The sequence below is a fragment of the Gymnodraco acuticeps genome, unplaced genomic scaffold (assembly GCF_902827175.1).
Source record: "Gymnodraco acuticeps unplaced genomic scaffold, fGymAcu1.1, whole genome shotgun sequence".
Classification (NCBI taxonomy): Eukaryota; Metazoa; Chordata; class Actinopteri; order Perciformes; family Bathydraconidae; genus Gymnodraco; species Gymnodraco acuticeps.
The window spans coordinates 2,730,413-2,744,793 of record NW_022990047.1 but is presented as its reverse complement, the minus strand read 5'-3'; the positions used below and the strand labels follow the sequence as shown (position 1 = coordinate 2,744,793).

At 42.8% G+C, this 14,381-nt stretch overlaps 1 protein-coding gene across 1 annotated transcript; it reads left to right on the top strand.

Annotated features, from left to right (window-relative positions):
- Positions 1–293: 293 nt before the first annotated feature.
- Positions 294–14,205, top strand: plekhg7 (pleckstrin homology domain containing, family G (with RhoGef domain) member 7). Its single transcript, XM_034215540.1, has 17 exons — positions 294–559; positions 1,188–1,959; positions 2,746–2,768; positions 5,043–5,167; positions 5,998–6,038; positions 6,505–6,606; positions 7,059–7,208; positions 7,452–7,547; positions 8,628–8,726; positions 9,082–9,195; positions 9,944–10,118; positions 11,316–11,431; positions 11,930–12,017; positions 12,114–12,193; positions 12,926–13,079; positions 13,194–13,291; positions 13,943–14,205. The coding sequence occupies exons 2-17, from the start codon at positions 1,324–1,326 to the stop codon at positions 14,051–14,053; spliced, it is 2,208 nt and encodes a 735-aa protein (XP_034071431.1). The 5' UTR covers positions 294–559; positions 1,188–1,323; the 3' UTR covers positions 14,054–14,205.
- The last annotated feature ends 176 nt before the right edge of the window (positions 14,206–14,381 follow it).

Sequence of the window (14,381 nt, the reverse complement as noted above, 5' to 3'; positions counted from 1 at the left end):
TATAAAGTGTAACAATAAAGTGATAGGTAATATATTTCTCAATAATCCAACCAAATATAGATATGTAATTAGGTTTCATTAACTACTTACTGTTACTGTTATGGGTTGGGGAGATAGAGAGAGAAAGAGTGTGTGTGTGTGTGTGTGTGTGTGTGTGTGTGTGTGTGTGTGTGTGTGTGTGTGTGTGTGTGTGTGTGTGTGTGTGTGTGTGTGTGTGTGTGTGTGTGTGTGTGTGTGTGTGTGTGTGTGTGTGTGTGTGTGTGTGTGTGTGTGTGTGTGTGTGTGTGTATTGATGTCCCATGTAGGCAGTGCAGTCGCACCTTTCCACCAGCTCGCGGACAGTGCTCTCCTCCGTCCCTCCGTCAGTCGGCAGCACACGGACTTGTGTCCTCGCTCGTGTGTTCTGTCAGAAAGCTAAACACCGTCGGAGGCTTTCTTCTTCTTTTGCAAACTGCGAGTTTAATACCGAGCCGGCTCAGTTTGCCTCCGACAGCGGCGGGACTTCTCTCCCGGTCACTCGTCACTTCCCCGCGAGTCGTTCAAGTCTTTCCCGGAATATGTAAGTAGTACACCAGACTTTGTTAAAATGTAACAAGCTGTTTTCCGAGCACATGTGGCTTCTGCTTTCACACAGGTGTTTTTCAGAGCAGTTGATTAGTGCTGTAAACTTTCTCAGACATTGTTTCTCTAACCTTTGTTGCCTCGTGGATGTGACTTAACAGCATGCAAGGCTTGAAATTAACCTAATATGTAGGAAAAACGATAATAAAAACTATCGTGGGCCATCTTTAGTCGGCTACCAAAGGGGAAAATCAATACCAGTGTACAAACAGTGGCAGTACTCCGAGACAACAGAGTTGAAATACATTGCATTGCTGCCTCTGGTTCTTTGTCTCACACACCACAATGCCACATTATGTAATTACTGTACATTGTGTGCTGTAGCAACACTATTCCCACCCAATAACTGAATCTACTTCACATGGTTTGCCAACATTCACACACATAGGAGTGTTATGGTTTACTAAACTGTACACTTGATCTCCTATTGGCCACTTTACTGCCAACTGTCTATTTTTAACACTGTTCAAATCCTCTTTCAGGAGATTAGGAGGCTGGTTGGGCCCACCCTTCTTAATTTTGTAACACATTTATTGTATTGACACATTTTTTACTTTTCTCCCCAGAAGCCTGAGAAGTGAATGGTGTGAACAGTGCTGGAATGCAACAGGATTATCATCTGACCTTAACTCAGTGGAGGTGGAGCAACCCGACCATCATATCACACGTTTTCTGCTGCACTACAATGCCTTTGAGGTTATAATGTCTACGCTGCAGCACGTTATTCTACAGGATAAAGACCAGGACGTTGAGAAGAAGCTGGACTGGAGTTACATTGAGTGGGTTGAAAATGAAGTTGTCACTACAGGTGTGGCAAATGCAGAGACACAAACAGACTGTGGGACATTAGAGCACAAGGAGTGTCAGACCAGCTGCCCAATCATAATGCACATAGATCTCTCACGGACACACTCCAAGCCGAGACATTCGTCCCTGGTGGACAATGATGGCTTGGTCGCACCTCTCTTCCAGTTTGACCGACAAGCCCCCGCACGCATCTCCACGTCTCCCACCTTGAGGAGGATGAGGAGCACCCGACGTCCTATCCTACCGGATTTCCGGGACCCTGTCATGATGATGGGGAGCACTCAGGAGGAGCCTTCCCCCACAACCCCTCTGTCCCCAGTACACAGAGTCAAGTCTCCTCTCGCAGCCAGCCCCCTCTCTGATGGAGAGATCTGTCCCGATCCTCAGCCCATCTCATCCTCAGGGCGACAGAGAACAAGATCACACAGATCAAAGACTTTTGACAATGGCATCACTTGTAAAATACAAGAATGTCGCAGTGCTCATCCTACTGTGATGCAAGATTTTAGATTTCCTGAAAGTGGAGCACAGGTGAGTTTTTACAAGTTGTCTGAGTGACTTTAATTAAAACATATCTGCACTTATAATCATTTGATGCCCTAATCATCACGCAAACATCTCCCCACCACCACCACCACGAGTCACACGCTCTAGTCTGGTGAGGTTTTTTATACAAAGCCTATAAATTAAATGGTTACACATTCCTTCCTTGCGGAAACCTTCTCTCCCTCATGCTGCCTTGCCTCCTGTGGTGGTCACTCACAATGCAAGCTTTTGACAGCAAATGAATCAGCAGTTACATGCACTGACAGCTCTGACCAAGCCCACTGCCTGGAGAACCCTGGGAAGTGCTCTCCTTGGGCCCCTATTCACCGCAGTCAGCAGTCACCCAATAATGGAGGGGTCAGTGAGCGATGGAAAAAGATAATGGGGAGATCTATTCATCAGCTCGTGGTATTCAACCGAGCTCATTCTCAATAGAGTCCCGACATTCTCCTCAGATATCAGAGGCTTTTCAATTCAAGCGACCACTTAAAACACTGATTCAAATGAGAATGTCTTTGAAAGTGATACAGCGGTATCGTTGGCCATAGGAGGTCTCTGCACTCTCTATTAAATGTTGAGTGCACTGTAAGACAGTGATAAAATTATGGCATGTAAATAGTTTAATAATTAGAGCTTTGTAAACTTCAGAGCAATACATTAAATAAGAACTTGTTTTGATTAAATGCTGGAACTTCAAGGAGAAGTTAATTACTCAATGTTTTTGTGTATGGTTTTCCATTGACTGATGCGGTGTTTTCCTCTTTTTTGCAGGAGAAAGAGCTCTGCCACACTAGGTAGGTGTCTCTTGGACTGCTTTGCATGTCGTCTGTGTGCCCTGTCGCCAAAAAACCATGCTTCACTTTGAAGCATGTGAGAATATGTTTGCATATCAGGAATGTAGTCAAATATATTTCCTGTAACTGATAAACTGGACTTTAGTGTTCACGTTTGTTTTTCCATCTCTCTGATTCATCTCTAATTTCCATCGTTAACGCTGCTGTTAAAAATATTTGGGACAACGTGTGCTACAACACTCAGCATCATGAGGGCCTCCCATGTGCTCTCAGGACACTCATGAGCGAGGATGATTGGACCTTCGGTTAAAGGAGCCTCATTGTTCATTCATTGTCATTCATGTCTTTGTTAATGGGGCATAAGCTTGGTGGGTTAAGTTTTGAGAGTGCCATGGTTATGTACGGGCTAGACAAACCCTCATTAAGGCTGTTTTCTCACTTCCACCCACACCCCTCCTATTGGGCTGCTGGGCTCTTCCCCTCACTGGATAATTAGGCAGCTATTGTCCCGTTAATTGTTCCCTGGCACTGTGCTTCTTACAGTGCCGGGCCCTGCGAGCCATTGGCTGAGACAGTTTTGTTTTTGAGCATAATTATTTCTCTTGTTGTACAGGAACAAAACAACAATTTTTACAAGTTCTCTCGTTGGCAGAGAGGCTGACACAGAGGAAGCTTTCTGAACGGTCAAAGCAACAAGATGTCATTGTGAGCCCGCTGTGAAATGAACTGCAAGGAGGCATTGACCTGGTTTAGAGCAGTAATCGTGCCTTTCTTACTGTCCCATTAAGCACGTATCCTCTACAGTGCTCAGGTGCTGACCATTGTCCGTCTCACTGATTCAGCACTGCCTGCCTATACATTGATCTGGTAGGGGGGTTGTATCAGGTTACCAGAGAGAGAGGAAAACAGTTGGTGCTTTGACAATTTCAAGTGTCTTGGAGAAAAAAGAAACATACCACTCCTGTACTCCTGCTTGGGTTCGGACTAACTTATCCTCCCAGTACATCATATCCCCATGTCAGTCATGTGGCACACATGTGCGTTCAAGTTAGTCTCGTTTGCTTCTTGTGCAACTGTAGCTACTGTACAGTAAGAGGGACAAAGTTTCAAAGAGATAATTCAGTCTAATAAAGCAGATTTTACATTTGAAAGGTAAACTGAGAAAAACCAGAACCAGCGTTGTTGCCCTTGCTTTTACTTCTGCTCCACTTCCGTGTGTTGTTATAAACAGGGTCATTGGCCCGCATCTCGAGCCAGGCTTCCTTATGGTCTGATCCTGTCCTGATAACCTTTACCTTTTTTAAAATGAGTTGATCAACCCAGATATAATTGCTGTTGTGTAAATAATCTACCAATGGTTTGAATTGGATTTTATAACTCAGTTTTTGTATTTCTATGTCTCCTTCCTCATCAATTTCCAAACTAAACTTTTCTTTTTAAAGGCAAACCCTCTTTAAAAAAAAAAGTGAAACGACGCAGATCACTGGCCAGCTGTCGATCAGCGGGCTGAAAGTGAAGATTTGGCTAAACCAGCTCTTCTTGTTGCGGTGCAGACCTTTTCTGCTGACTGCAGCCACGTTGAAGGAAACCTCCAGTTAGCAGAGCTACAGTTGGGATTGGGATTGTTTGAGTCATGCAGTCAACAATCAAGTTTGACTACATTAAGAATTGTTTTATTGGCCTAACAGATACAAATGTTCATCTTGGCCATGCCCTGTCAAGATTATTAGTCTGCTCGGCACAAAATAAAACATTGAATTACATTTAGAAGGGTTTTTATTTTTTAACACCTATCTATTTAACATCCAGCCGTAATCCCTGGAGTACAGCAGGGTATAAGTCAGAACACTTGAACAGTGGCTGCTCGAGCTTCGCCTGAGGGTAAAAGGCAGGTCTGTGTTTTTCCAGCCGCAGCCATGCTTTGGTTACTAACTATGAAAAAGAGACCAGGAGGATTACAACTGGCACACTGACAGCTCGCTGCCTTCCACCTAAATATAGTGAGCCATTAATAGTGCATAAACCACACACATAACACTTTATCCCTGATAAGTTCTCTTGCTCATTTTAATCACCATTTTGCATCACAATACAGATGGTATTTTGGAGGTATTTGAACCATGTAAAATGCCAAGAGGAATTCTGTTATTTCCTGTGGTCCTCTTGCTGTGTTTAATTTACAATAGAGTAAGATACTTCTTGTAACTGAGTATCGGATGCTGTTTGGAAGATGTTAAGCGTTACTACTGATTTTAATCTTGGCGTGTCTGTCAGTTCCCTCAGGCTTCAGGAGAGGAGGCGCAGCTCCGTGGTGGTCAGCTTACCCGGATCGGACGTTTCACCAGGAGACCTTTTTGTTTCCAATGGAGCGGCTGACATGTTAAACGACTCATTCTCTGGTAATATTCTACATTGTTTTATAAATAATGCTAATAATATGTGCTATGCAAACCAAACGGCTGATTTAACCCTACAGTATAAGTTCATTGATGCTTCTTCAACCTCATTTATCACATTTATAAACCTGGCCCTTGCAAAATGAGCTATCATGCTGTAACCCATCCTCGCATGTTGTTCTGAATACCCAAACAACATGTGAGCATCACAGGTTTGATTATTAATTGATTTTGCTGCTTTTTTTAAACCCCTCACAGTCTAGGTGTTGACCCTTGACACCTACACGTAGGAGGATGAGTAACCTGGTTTGACTTGAGATTTGAATCACAGTCCTGTAATATGTTCTAGTTAAAAGACAGCTGTAAGCCCAAAGTTGCTGTCCCATTCGTTTTTCAGCAATGAGCTATGATGCTTGACCACTTCAGAACTTTTATCAATTTACATTGTAATGTTGTAAACAAACCCCAATTCTCTATTTAATCCATCAGAAATCTTGAATGCCAATGCAGTCATTCATCAAGAAAACCATAATGTACAACACCTCCATGCTTGATGCTGATTTAGAGACTCTGAGCATTAGCACTGAAACCGTTCTTAGCCTCAGATTGAACGGGTTTATCAGATTATAGTTTGTCTGTGTGTTTTGTGCCACTTTTGCGTCTTTAATTCCACCTCTTATATTTGCATAGAAAGTCCAAAGTTGTAACCCTAAAGCCCGACACGGTTTAGTTTGTCTCATTATAATCCTGTCATCTGTTGCACAGCAGCACATATTCCTGCTTGATCTGTTTTGTTTATAATCTTTTTTTCGTATGTTTATGATTTTGTACAGATACAAAGAAGTCAAAGTGGCCCTTTTCACGGCGAAGCACGGTAGGGTGTGTGTGTGTGTGTGTGTGTGTGTGTGTGTGTGTGTGTGTGTGTGTGTGTGTGTGTGTGTGTGTGTGTGTGTGTGTGTGTGTGTGTGTGTGTGTGTGTGTGTGTGTGTGTGTGTGTGTGTGTGTGTGTGTGTGTGTGTGTGTGTGTGTGTGTGTGTGTGTGTGTGTGTGTGTGTGTGTGTGTGTGTGTGTGTGTGTGTGTGTGTGTGTGTGTGTGTGTGTGTGTGTGTGTGTGTGTGTGTGTGTGTGTGTGTGTGTGTGTGTGTGTTTTTATGAACTTTGTTTTAGCAGTTGGTTTGGACATTGTTCCCTGACCCACTTCTCAAAGCAGATTAATGTGGTTCCTCTATTCAGCTTTTGTGTTAGGTTTAACATTTGAAATGCAGAACTCAAACCAAAGTTCAGTTTTTGGACATAGTGTTTTGAAGACTCATTTAATATAATAACTGTGTATTTTTCAGACTAAAGGGAAGTCACAGACAGGCACAGCTGCAGATATTGAAAACTATCTGTCAACATCACAGATTCAGGACTGGAGGAACCATGACCTGCAGAGGTATAAGGTGAGAAATGAGCACTGTCAGCAGCAAAAGCCCTTAAGCATCCAGGCTGTTTGTTATGTAAATCACCATGTTGATTCTGTCTTTGCAGTGGATTCTAATGCAAGCAAAGTCAGAGTTTAGGTTTAAAGGTCGAGATTTCCAAACCAAATAGATCTCAGTGTTTAACGAGTGACTCAGAAATAACAGGACGGCAGTTAAAGGGAAGCTCCCGCAACGTTTTAGATGAGTCACGTTGTTCAAGAACCAGGATTTCTAGGCAGTTACCAGTCAGGTCAACCCTGCACGTGAATGTAAACAAACACTGACACACGCTGCAGTGTGTCAGGGTGGTAGTCTGAGCTTTACAGTGACACAGTTGACCTTTTATACCAACACACTAATACATATAATGATCATTTTCCAGTCTTTCTTAATAAAAGTGATACTTTCTGTATTTCTCCCTGTGTGTGCAGGAATACTCTCTGGCAGAGTTCCTGCAGGACCATTCCTCCCAGGTGAGCGCGTCCTCTGACCCTCAGGGCTTTAAAAGACAAGAGGCCATCTTGGAACTCTTCACCAGCGAGTGTGTTTACTTCCTGGATCAGCTCATGGTTCTGAAAGAGGTGACTGTCCCTACAAACCTCTAAATGCAAACGCACACGCACGCACACACACACAGGATCACAATTAAATCGACCCAACCCAAAGGAAACTCAACGCCTGCTGCTTTGTGTTGTGTTCCTGTCACTAAATTCCTTACAGGGAGGTTCATGTAAAAGTCTCTTTAGTTTTCCATTCTTCACACTGATGGATTATAAATCTAAAAGCCTGAGCCTATTCTCTTTTGGACTTCTTGTTGCTTTCAGGTCTTTCTGGCTACACTCACAAACCTTCAGATGACAAACTGCCTGGCCGACATCGAGTCCTGGAGGCTGTTTGCAAACCTCAATGAGCTCTGCCTGGTGAGACACCATGCTAATACGTAGCATAAGTCCTGTTAGTTTACGTTTATTTTACATAAATATTGGGAGTATCTGTCATTTAGTCTCATTTCTTGTGCTGAATCAGAATGTAAAAGACAGCAAATTGTAACTCTGTCTTAACCTCAATACAAAATATAAATTATTTATAAAGAGGCACCAATACCAAAGTAAAATACCAAAAACATAGGACAGTTAGCCATGCAATAAAGAATCAAACATAAACATCATGAATGATATTTAAAATAAAATCATACAAAAGCTTTAGAAACAACGTTCATAAAACAATGAAACAATTTGTCTAAAGCTATAAAATATAATGTCTAAAACAGTATCTTATCTCACAACATAAATAGTTTTCTTATTGGTGGTACCAGAGATTAAACTGAGGAGTCGAAATCTCCTTACTTTCGTATATGACGCCTCACGCCACAGCGTTCTAACCATTACTGATTGAATTGTGTTTTTTTTTGTTTTGGTATTGGTCATTAGAAGCAGTGTTTCTTAAAGGTCACCTATTATGCAAAATCCACTTCTCCATGTCTCTTCTACATCAACATGTGTCCCCTCTGTGGAAAGAGATTCTGAAAGTTTCAGTTAAAAATATTCGCTCACTTTTTGTCCTGATCCATTTATATAAAAACCTGATTTTGGCCACTTTCTGATGTCATAACGATTTTTTTGCTTGCGTAACCATTAGCCAATCACCAACCAAGGTAACCCCCCCCCCCCACCTTATCACTTGAATCTCCTCCTAGAACACTTTTGTGTTCTTTTTAACCAAATATCTCTCAGAGGGGCGTGGGGAGTGGCTCCTTATTTTCATCTAAAGTAACAGACAGAGAATCAGCACTTTTGAAACAGGGCTGAAACAGAGGGGATTATGGGATGCTACAATGATCTGTGTGGTATTTGGAGCCAAACCCAGCAATATATTGATGAAAAACAGTATAATAGGGGACCTTTAAATAGTGTTAATATTGTAAACAAACTGTGTGTGACGCACCAGGGTGTTGCATGGCTGCGTGCTGACACCTGACACGTGAGTGTTTCCTGCCTCAGGTGAGCTTTGGTTTCCTGAACAACCTCCTCCGCGTCATCAAAGACACGTTTGAGATCACAGAGGCTGGCGGGCCCACCCTGCTGGAGCTGCTGAGCAAGGCAAGTCTGACCCAGTCACACGTGGACACACACACACACACGCTGACTGTCACTGTACACTCACTTAATGGTTCCAGTGTAAAGCTCCACTATAAGACAAAGAAAACATTTCACACTTTAAAACAAATGTGTGAACATTAGTTTAATATTGTGTTCTTTTATAATGAATATCTCAGCTCCAAATATCAAGGAGAAAAATAAAAACCTCAATTATTATCACAGCAATCGATAATATTTCAGAAACAGGGTAAATGCTGTGCTCGAGTCAAATCTTTTTATGATGTGTTTATCTGCAGCTCGATGCCTGCTGCAGTCTGTTTCCTGATGTTTGTGTAACACTGCTATCTGTTGGCAGGCTTTCCAGGAGAGCGTTTGTCACTGCCTGCAGAAGTACTGCCTCAACTACTCCACGGCTCTGCTTTATCTGGACAGCCTGAAGCCCCGAGAGGACTTTGGAGCCTACGTGAAGGTACAGGGGGAACTCTCTCTGTCTGTGTGTGTGTGTGTGTGTGTGTGTGTGTGTGTGTGTGTGTGTGTGTGTGTGTGTGTGTGTGTGTGTGTGTGTGTGTGTGTGTGTGTGTGTGTGTGTGTGTGTGTGTGTGTGTGTGTGTGTGTGTGTGTGTGTGTGTGTGTGTGTGTGTGTGTGTGTGTGTGTGTGTGTGTGTGTGTGTGTGTGTGTGTGTGTGTGTGTGTGTGTGTGTGTGTGTGTGTGTGTGTGTGTGTGTGTGTGTGTGTGTGTGTGTGTGTGTGTGTGTGTGTGTGTGTGTGTGTGTGTGTGTGTGTGTGTTGTGTGTGTGTGTGTGTGTGTGTGTGTGTGTGTGTGTGTGTGTGTGTGTGTGTGTGTGTGTGTGTGTGTGTGTCCACCCGATTTCTGAGGTCTCAAGGTTGGCAAGTATGGTGTGGGTGTGTGGCCGGCCATGTACCTTAACACCGCGGCAGGCAGCGACTCATCACGGCCTTAACCGCAAACAACCAGTTCAGTGTCACCAAGGCCTCTCAGAGACAGGAATGTGTCCCTTGTGTAACCTTCCCTGTCCTCATGCTTATGTTTTTGTTAGGCCTTTTGCTTTTAAGATATCACTGCCCATCCAACCCCCCCCCCCCCCCATTACCCTTCTGTTCTAACAAACAAACACCATGACCACTCTTTCACCCCTCTGACCTTCTTCTTTCTCCCACCGACAGCTCTCCTCTCACCCTCTCTCTCTCCTCCCCAGTGGTGCGAGAGGAACGAACAGTGCCGCAGGCTGCAGCTCCGCGACCTGTTGGTGGCGCCGCTGCAGAGGCTGACTCGGTACCCGCTGCTGTTGAGGAACATCGCCAAGAGATGCCAGACGGAGAACGAGACCAGAGGCCTGCAGGTTATAGCCGAGCAAGTGGACACTTCCATATGTGAGCACACCAAGTTACTTCCCTCTCATTGAAAAACCCATATTGAGAAATATGAATGGGACATTATAGGATTCCCTGATAATAAAAAAATAAGTTGATTGTGGTGAATTACCAATATTGGGAGAATCATGAATATCCTAACATGTGACCTAGAGAAGTTAATAATAGAGCCTGAAATATACAACAGGAGTTATCATGAAAGATGGAACAACTAAAGCTACGTTGCTTTTTTAAATTAATGCAGGGGGAACTTATTATTTACAATGACCTTGTTTAAGACTGCTGTTTCTCTATGGTCTAGTGTTCATTTCATAATTGTTATCAAGATAAGATAGTGAATCTCAATCATCCTGGCCAAGATAATCTGTACATTATATGCCATTATTTACATAAACAGTGATGCTCTTCACCACTGAGCATGTCAGCGCTGCCTTATCTGACTCTCCCTGGGTGAGTCAGCACAGTGTCGATGCTCGGTTAGTTTCATAACTTAAAGGTTTTTTTCAGCGTCTGATGACGAGCTGAGCATTAGACATCTCAGTTATGTCACTCAGGTGATCAGGACTCTAGTTTTCTTTCCAGGCGGATGATTGAGAAGCCTTTAGCAGTCAAATACAGCAGCATGTTAAATAGATGTACATTGGGTATCACTGTCAAACAAAAGGGCACTTATGAATAAACGAGCTTCACGTTTTGGCTGGCTGCCAGGAGTCTGTTTCTTTTTTACAGACCTGTTGTATCGGTTTACTCTGTAACTAGATGGACAGGCTGTGGGAAATGTGCTGCGGCACTGCACCTCACAGACACTTTGTGGCATTGAACAAATAGCCCTAGAAAAACAAACGGCATGGACTCACTGATCTTTGATTACACAAATACATAAAACCATTTAAAAAGGTGAGGCCGAGCCGCATTGTAGCCTCGGCCAATGTCCTCTGGGTGTGTGCGGAATATTTACCGTAAAAGCCGAGTGTGCGGAAATCTCCTACGACACGGTCACGCCCGTGTTTGGTAGGCAACCATCACTACACTGAAGGAAGCACAACAAGATAATAAAGTAGTGCTAAAGAGCCATTTATCTTTGTGATTATGTGTTATTAATGTGACGCATACATAACACATGATGATTTCAAAACAGTAAGAGAGATTTGTGTCTTTCTGTCCCTCTTGATTGAACCGATGCCTCTCTGCTTCCAGGCGATTTAGAGGGAAAGGTGAAATGGCTGGATAACTACCAGAAGGTGAAACAGCTGAGAGACGCCCTTGTGTGGCTGCCTGTGTGGGAGAGAGACAAGCGCGCCTTCGTCCCTGAGGTCTGTGTGTGTGTGTGTGTGTGTGTGTGTGTGTGTGTGTGTGTGTGGTGGTGTGTGTGGTGTGTGTGTGTGTGTGTGTGTGTGTGTGTGTGTGTGTGTGTGTGTGTGTTGTGTGTGGTGTGTGTGTGTGTGTGTGTGTGTGTGTGTGTGTGTGTGTGTGTGTGTGTGTGTGTGTGTGGTGTGTGTGTGTGTGTGTGTGATGTGTGTGTGTGTGTGGTGTGTGTGTGTGTGTGTGTGTGTGTGTGTGTGTGTGTGTGTGTGTGTGTGTGTGTGTGTGTGTGTGCTATGAATATCTGTGTCTGTGAGAGCTTTGTTGACAGAGCAGCAACACTTGACAAATGATCAAATCATTTATCTAGCTTAGAAATCAGATATAAGGAAGAGCATAGAAAGCTATTCACATTTCAATGCAGTGTGTCATTAGCGATAACTTTAGTATCGGCACTTTTGATATCGGATAACGTTTCAAAAGGTGAACATACTTTTCTTATCCTTCAGAATCTGAAACATCTCTTAAAGGCTGTCACTCTGGAGAATCTCATTTCTCACAGAAGCCTCCTGCACGACGGGAAGATGCTGCTCACAGGTGTGTACAGATGGTACCGCTCCAACACGTCACATGCTCAGTGACTCGGTTTAGGAACAATCTAACTCCTGTCATCTTTCTGTGCTTGATCACCAGAGAACACAAAGCTGAATGATGTTTATCTGTTCCTGTTCGACGAATTCCTGCTGATCACAAAGATAAAGAGAAACAAGAAGGTACGACGCTTTGCAATCGATTTTAATCTCACTCTTTATCTTAGATTTTTTTCTCATTATAGATATCATATTATTATCTTCCCTTAATCTGATTTTTAATATATATTTATTTTATTTGTATCTTTAATTTATCAGTTTACTAATCGATAGATTTTTTTATATATTACCCTGATTTAAAAAAAATATTATTCTCAATTTATTTTAGGCACACGCTAAGGCAGTGTTTCTCAAACATTTTCATACCAAGGACCACTTAACCAATACAAAAATACTCGCGGACCACCTAACTCCACAAATATCCAAAATCACATCGTTTTTCTAGAACAGATTACAAATTGCATGAAAATGGTACAAACAAGTGGCAACATGTGTGATGAAGGTGTTGCGCAGGGCTATATCATGCAATTGAAAGTGAAACCTAAGCTTGTTTCATTGCGGAGATATTCCTGCGAGAGTGCGGAAAACTTAAATGTATTTATTTATTTCAAATGTGAAATTTTACCAATATACTCACGGACCAATAAGGGGCGCTGACGGACCACACTTTGAGAAGCACTGCGCTAAGGCATGTTTCTTTGTTTTGTTGGGAAAAAAGAGTTTGTACAATGCACATGACTGGACAAAATGATTAAATAAATATAATAATGTAGTGCTGCGTTCTCCTGCTCTCAGTCTGATCTGGACAGATATCCAGTGTAAGGCTTGGTGTAACTTTAATCACTTCCTGTGCAGCGGTCCGTGGGCCCGGAGCAGAACCCCCTCAGGCTGCCTCAGAGCCTGGAGCTGGACCAGCTCCTGAAGGAGGGCTGCACCTTCACGGTCCTGGACCAGCCCGTCTCTCTGGACCGGCTGCAGCTCAAGAACGTTGATCAGCTCAATGCCTCGAGTAATAGAAGTTCACTTTGTTTGAATGAATTGACGTCTCTCTGACGGTGTGCACAGCCGTTGTTGTGTAAGTCCATATTAATGGGAGAATTGTGATGTTGTGCTTCCTTTGTAGCGTCGGGGCTGCCTCACTCTTTCATCATCATGCACCAGAACCGCTACCAACAGTGTATCGGAGCGTTCATCCTGCAAGCTGCCTCCGAGGCTGCCAAGGTACATCCCTTCAGCTGTGAATCCCTCTGATGTTCACAAGGAAGTGAACAGATGATGTTCTGTAAAAATGTACAGCCTCATATGTGGATTTGTTTTATATTAACATACATTTCTGTAACGTCAGATTTCACTTTTAAACTTTCACAGAGAACAAACAAGTCATCTTTTGACATGTATGCAAGTTTAAAGGATTTTTGAGCAAACCCACTGTCCCTTGCTGAGTAATTTATATTGACCTTATATGCTTCTGCCAGGGGGTTCCTTTATGAAAATGTATTTTCTTTAGATGTGCATACATCTTTTTGTCTGCAAGTTTGTCTTTTGCTTTATAAATGTCCATGCAGGGATTCATATTACTTTACAGATGTATGCACATGATCATCAATCTCTGCATGTGTGGCGCCATTCAATTCAAGTATCTGTTGAATTCAAACACAAAGAAATGATGTCAGTATTTTATAGAATAAAATAAAAGAATAGTCATTTTACCCAAACACATACCTATAGATATTCAAAACAGATAATGCTAGAGTGGTTTCTTAATTTTTTTCAGAGCTCTCACATGATCAAAGTTTAAAATAGCTGCTAACTCCCGGATTAGGAACGTGATGGAAAATCTTTTCATGACCACCTTCATGTGATTTTCTGCAGAAAACCTGGATGTCGAAGATAGAGGGCGCTGTGGAGGCGCTGCTGAAGCTGGACTCTCAGCGTCCGCGCGGGAAGAGCGCCGCCCTGTGGCTGGAGTCCTCACAGATCTGAGACATAGGAAATGTCTCTACTGTCAATGTGCACTCACTGTCTCCTGACGTCTTGTAAATTACCGTATTACCACTAGGATCATTGAATGTCTGCCTTTAAAGGCAGCGGCTGCAGTAGTTTACAATAAATAAAATTAAAATGATGTAGTAAAAGGTGTCTGCATGTTTTTCCTTTTTTAAAAACACATCACCTTCACAAATGAAAAACACTTCAATTTATTACATTTTTTTTTACCTTTGATTATATGCTACATGCTGAGTAGGGTAGCATTTAACAGAAGTGCTTTAAAGTCCAATTGGAAACATGTACCATTGGACATAAACAAACT

Coding starts and splice junctions, on each gene's coding strand:
- plekhg7 (XM_034215540.1), top strand. CDS start 1,324: ATGTCTACGCTGCAGCACGTTATTCTACAGGATAAAGACCAGGACGTT. Junction 6,039..6,504: donor CCTTTTCACGGCGAAGCACG/GTAGGGTGTGTG, acceptor TGTATTTTTCAG/ACTAAAGGGAAGTCACAGAC. Junction 10,119..11,315: donor GCAAGTGGACACTTCCATAT/GTGAGCACACCA, acceptor CTCTGCTTCCAG/GCGATTTAGAGGGAAAGGTG.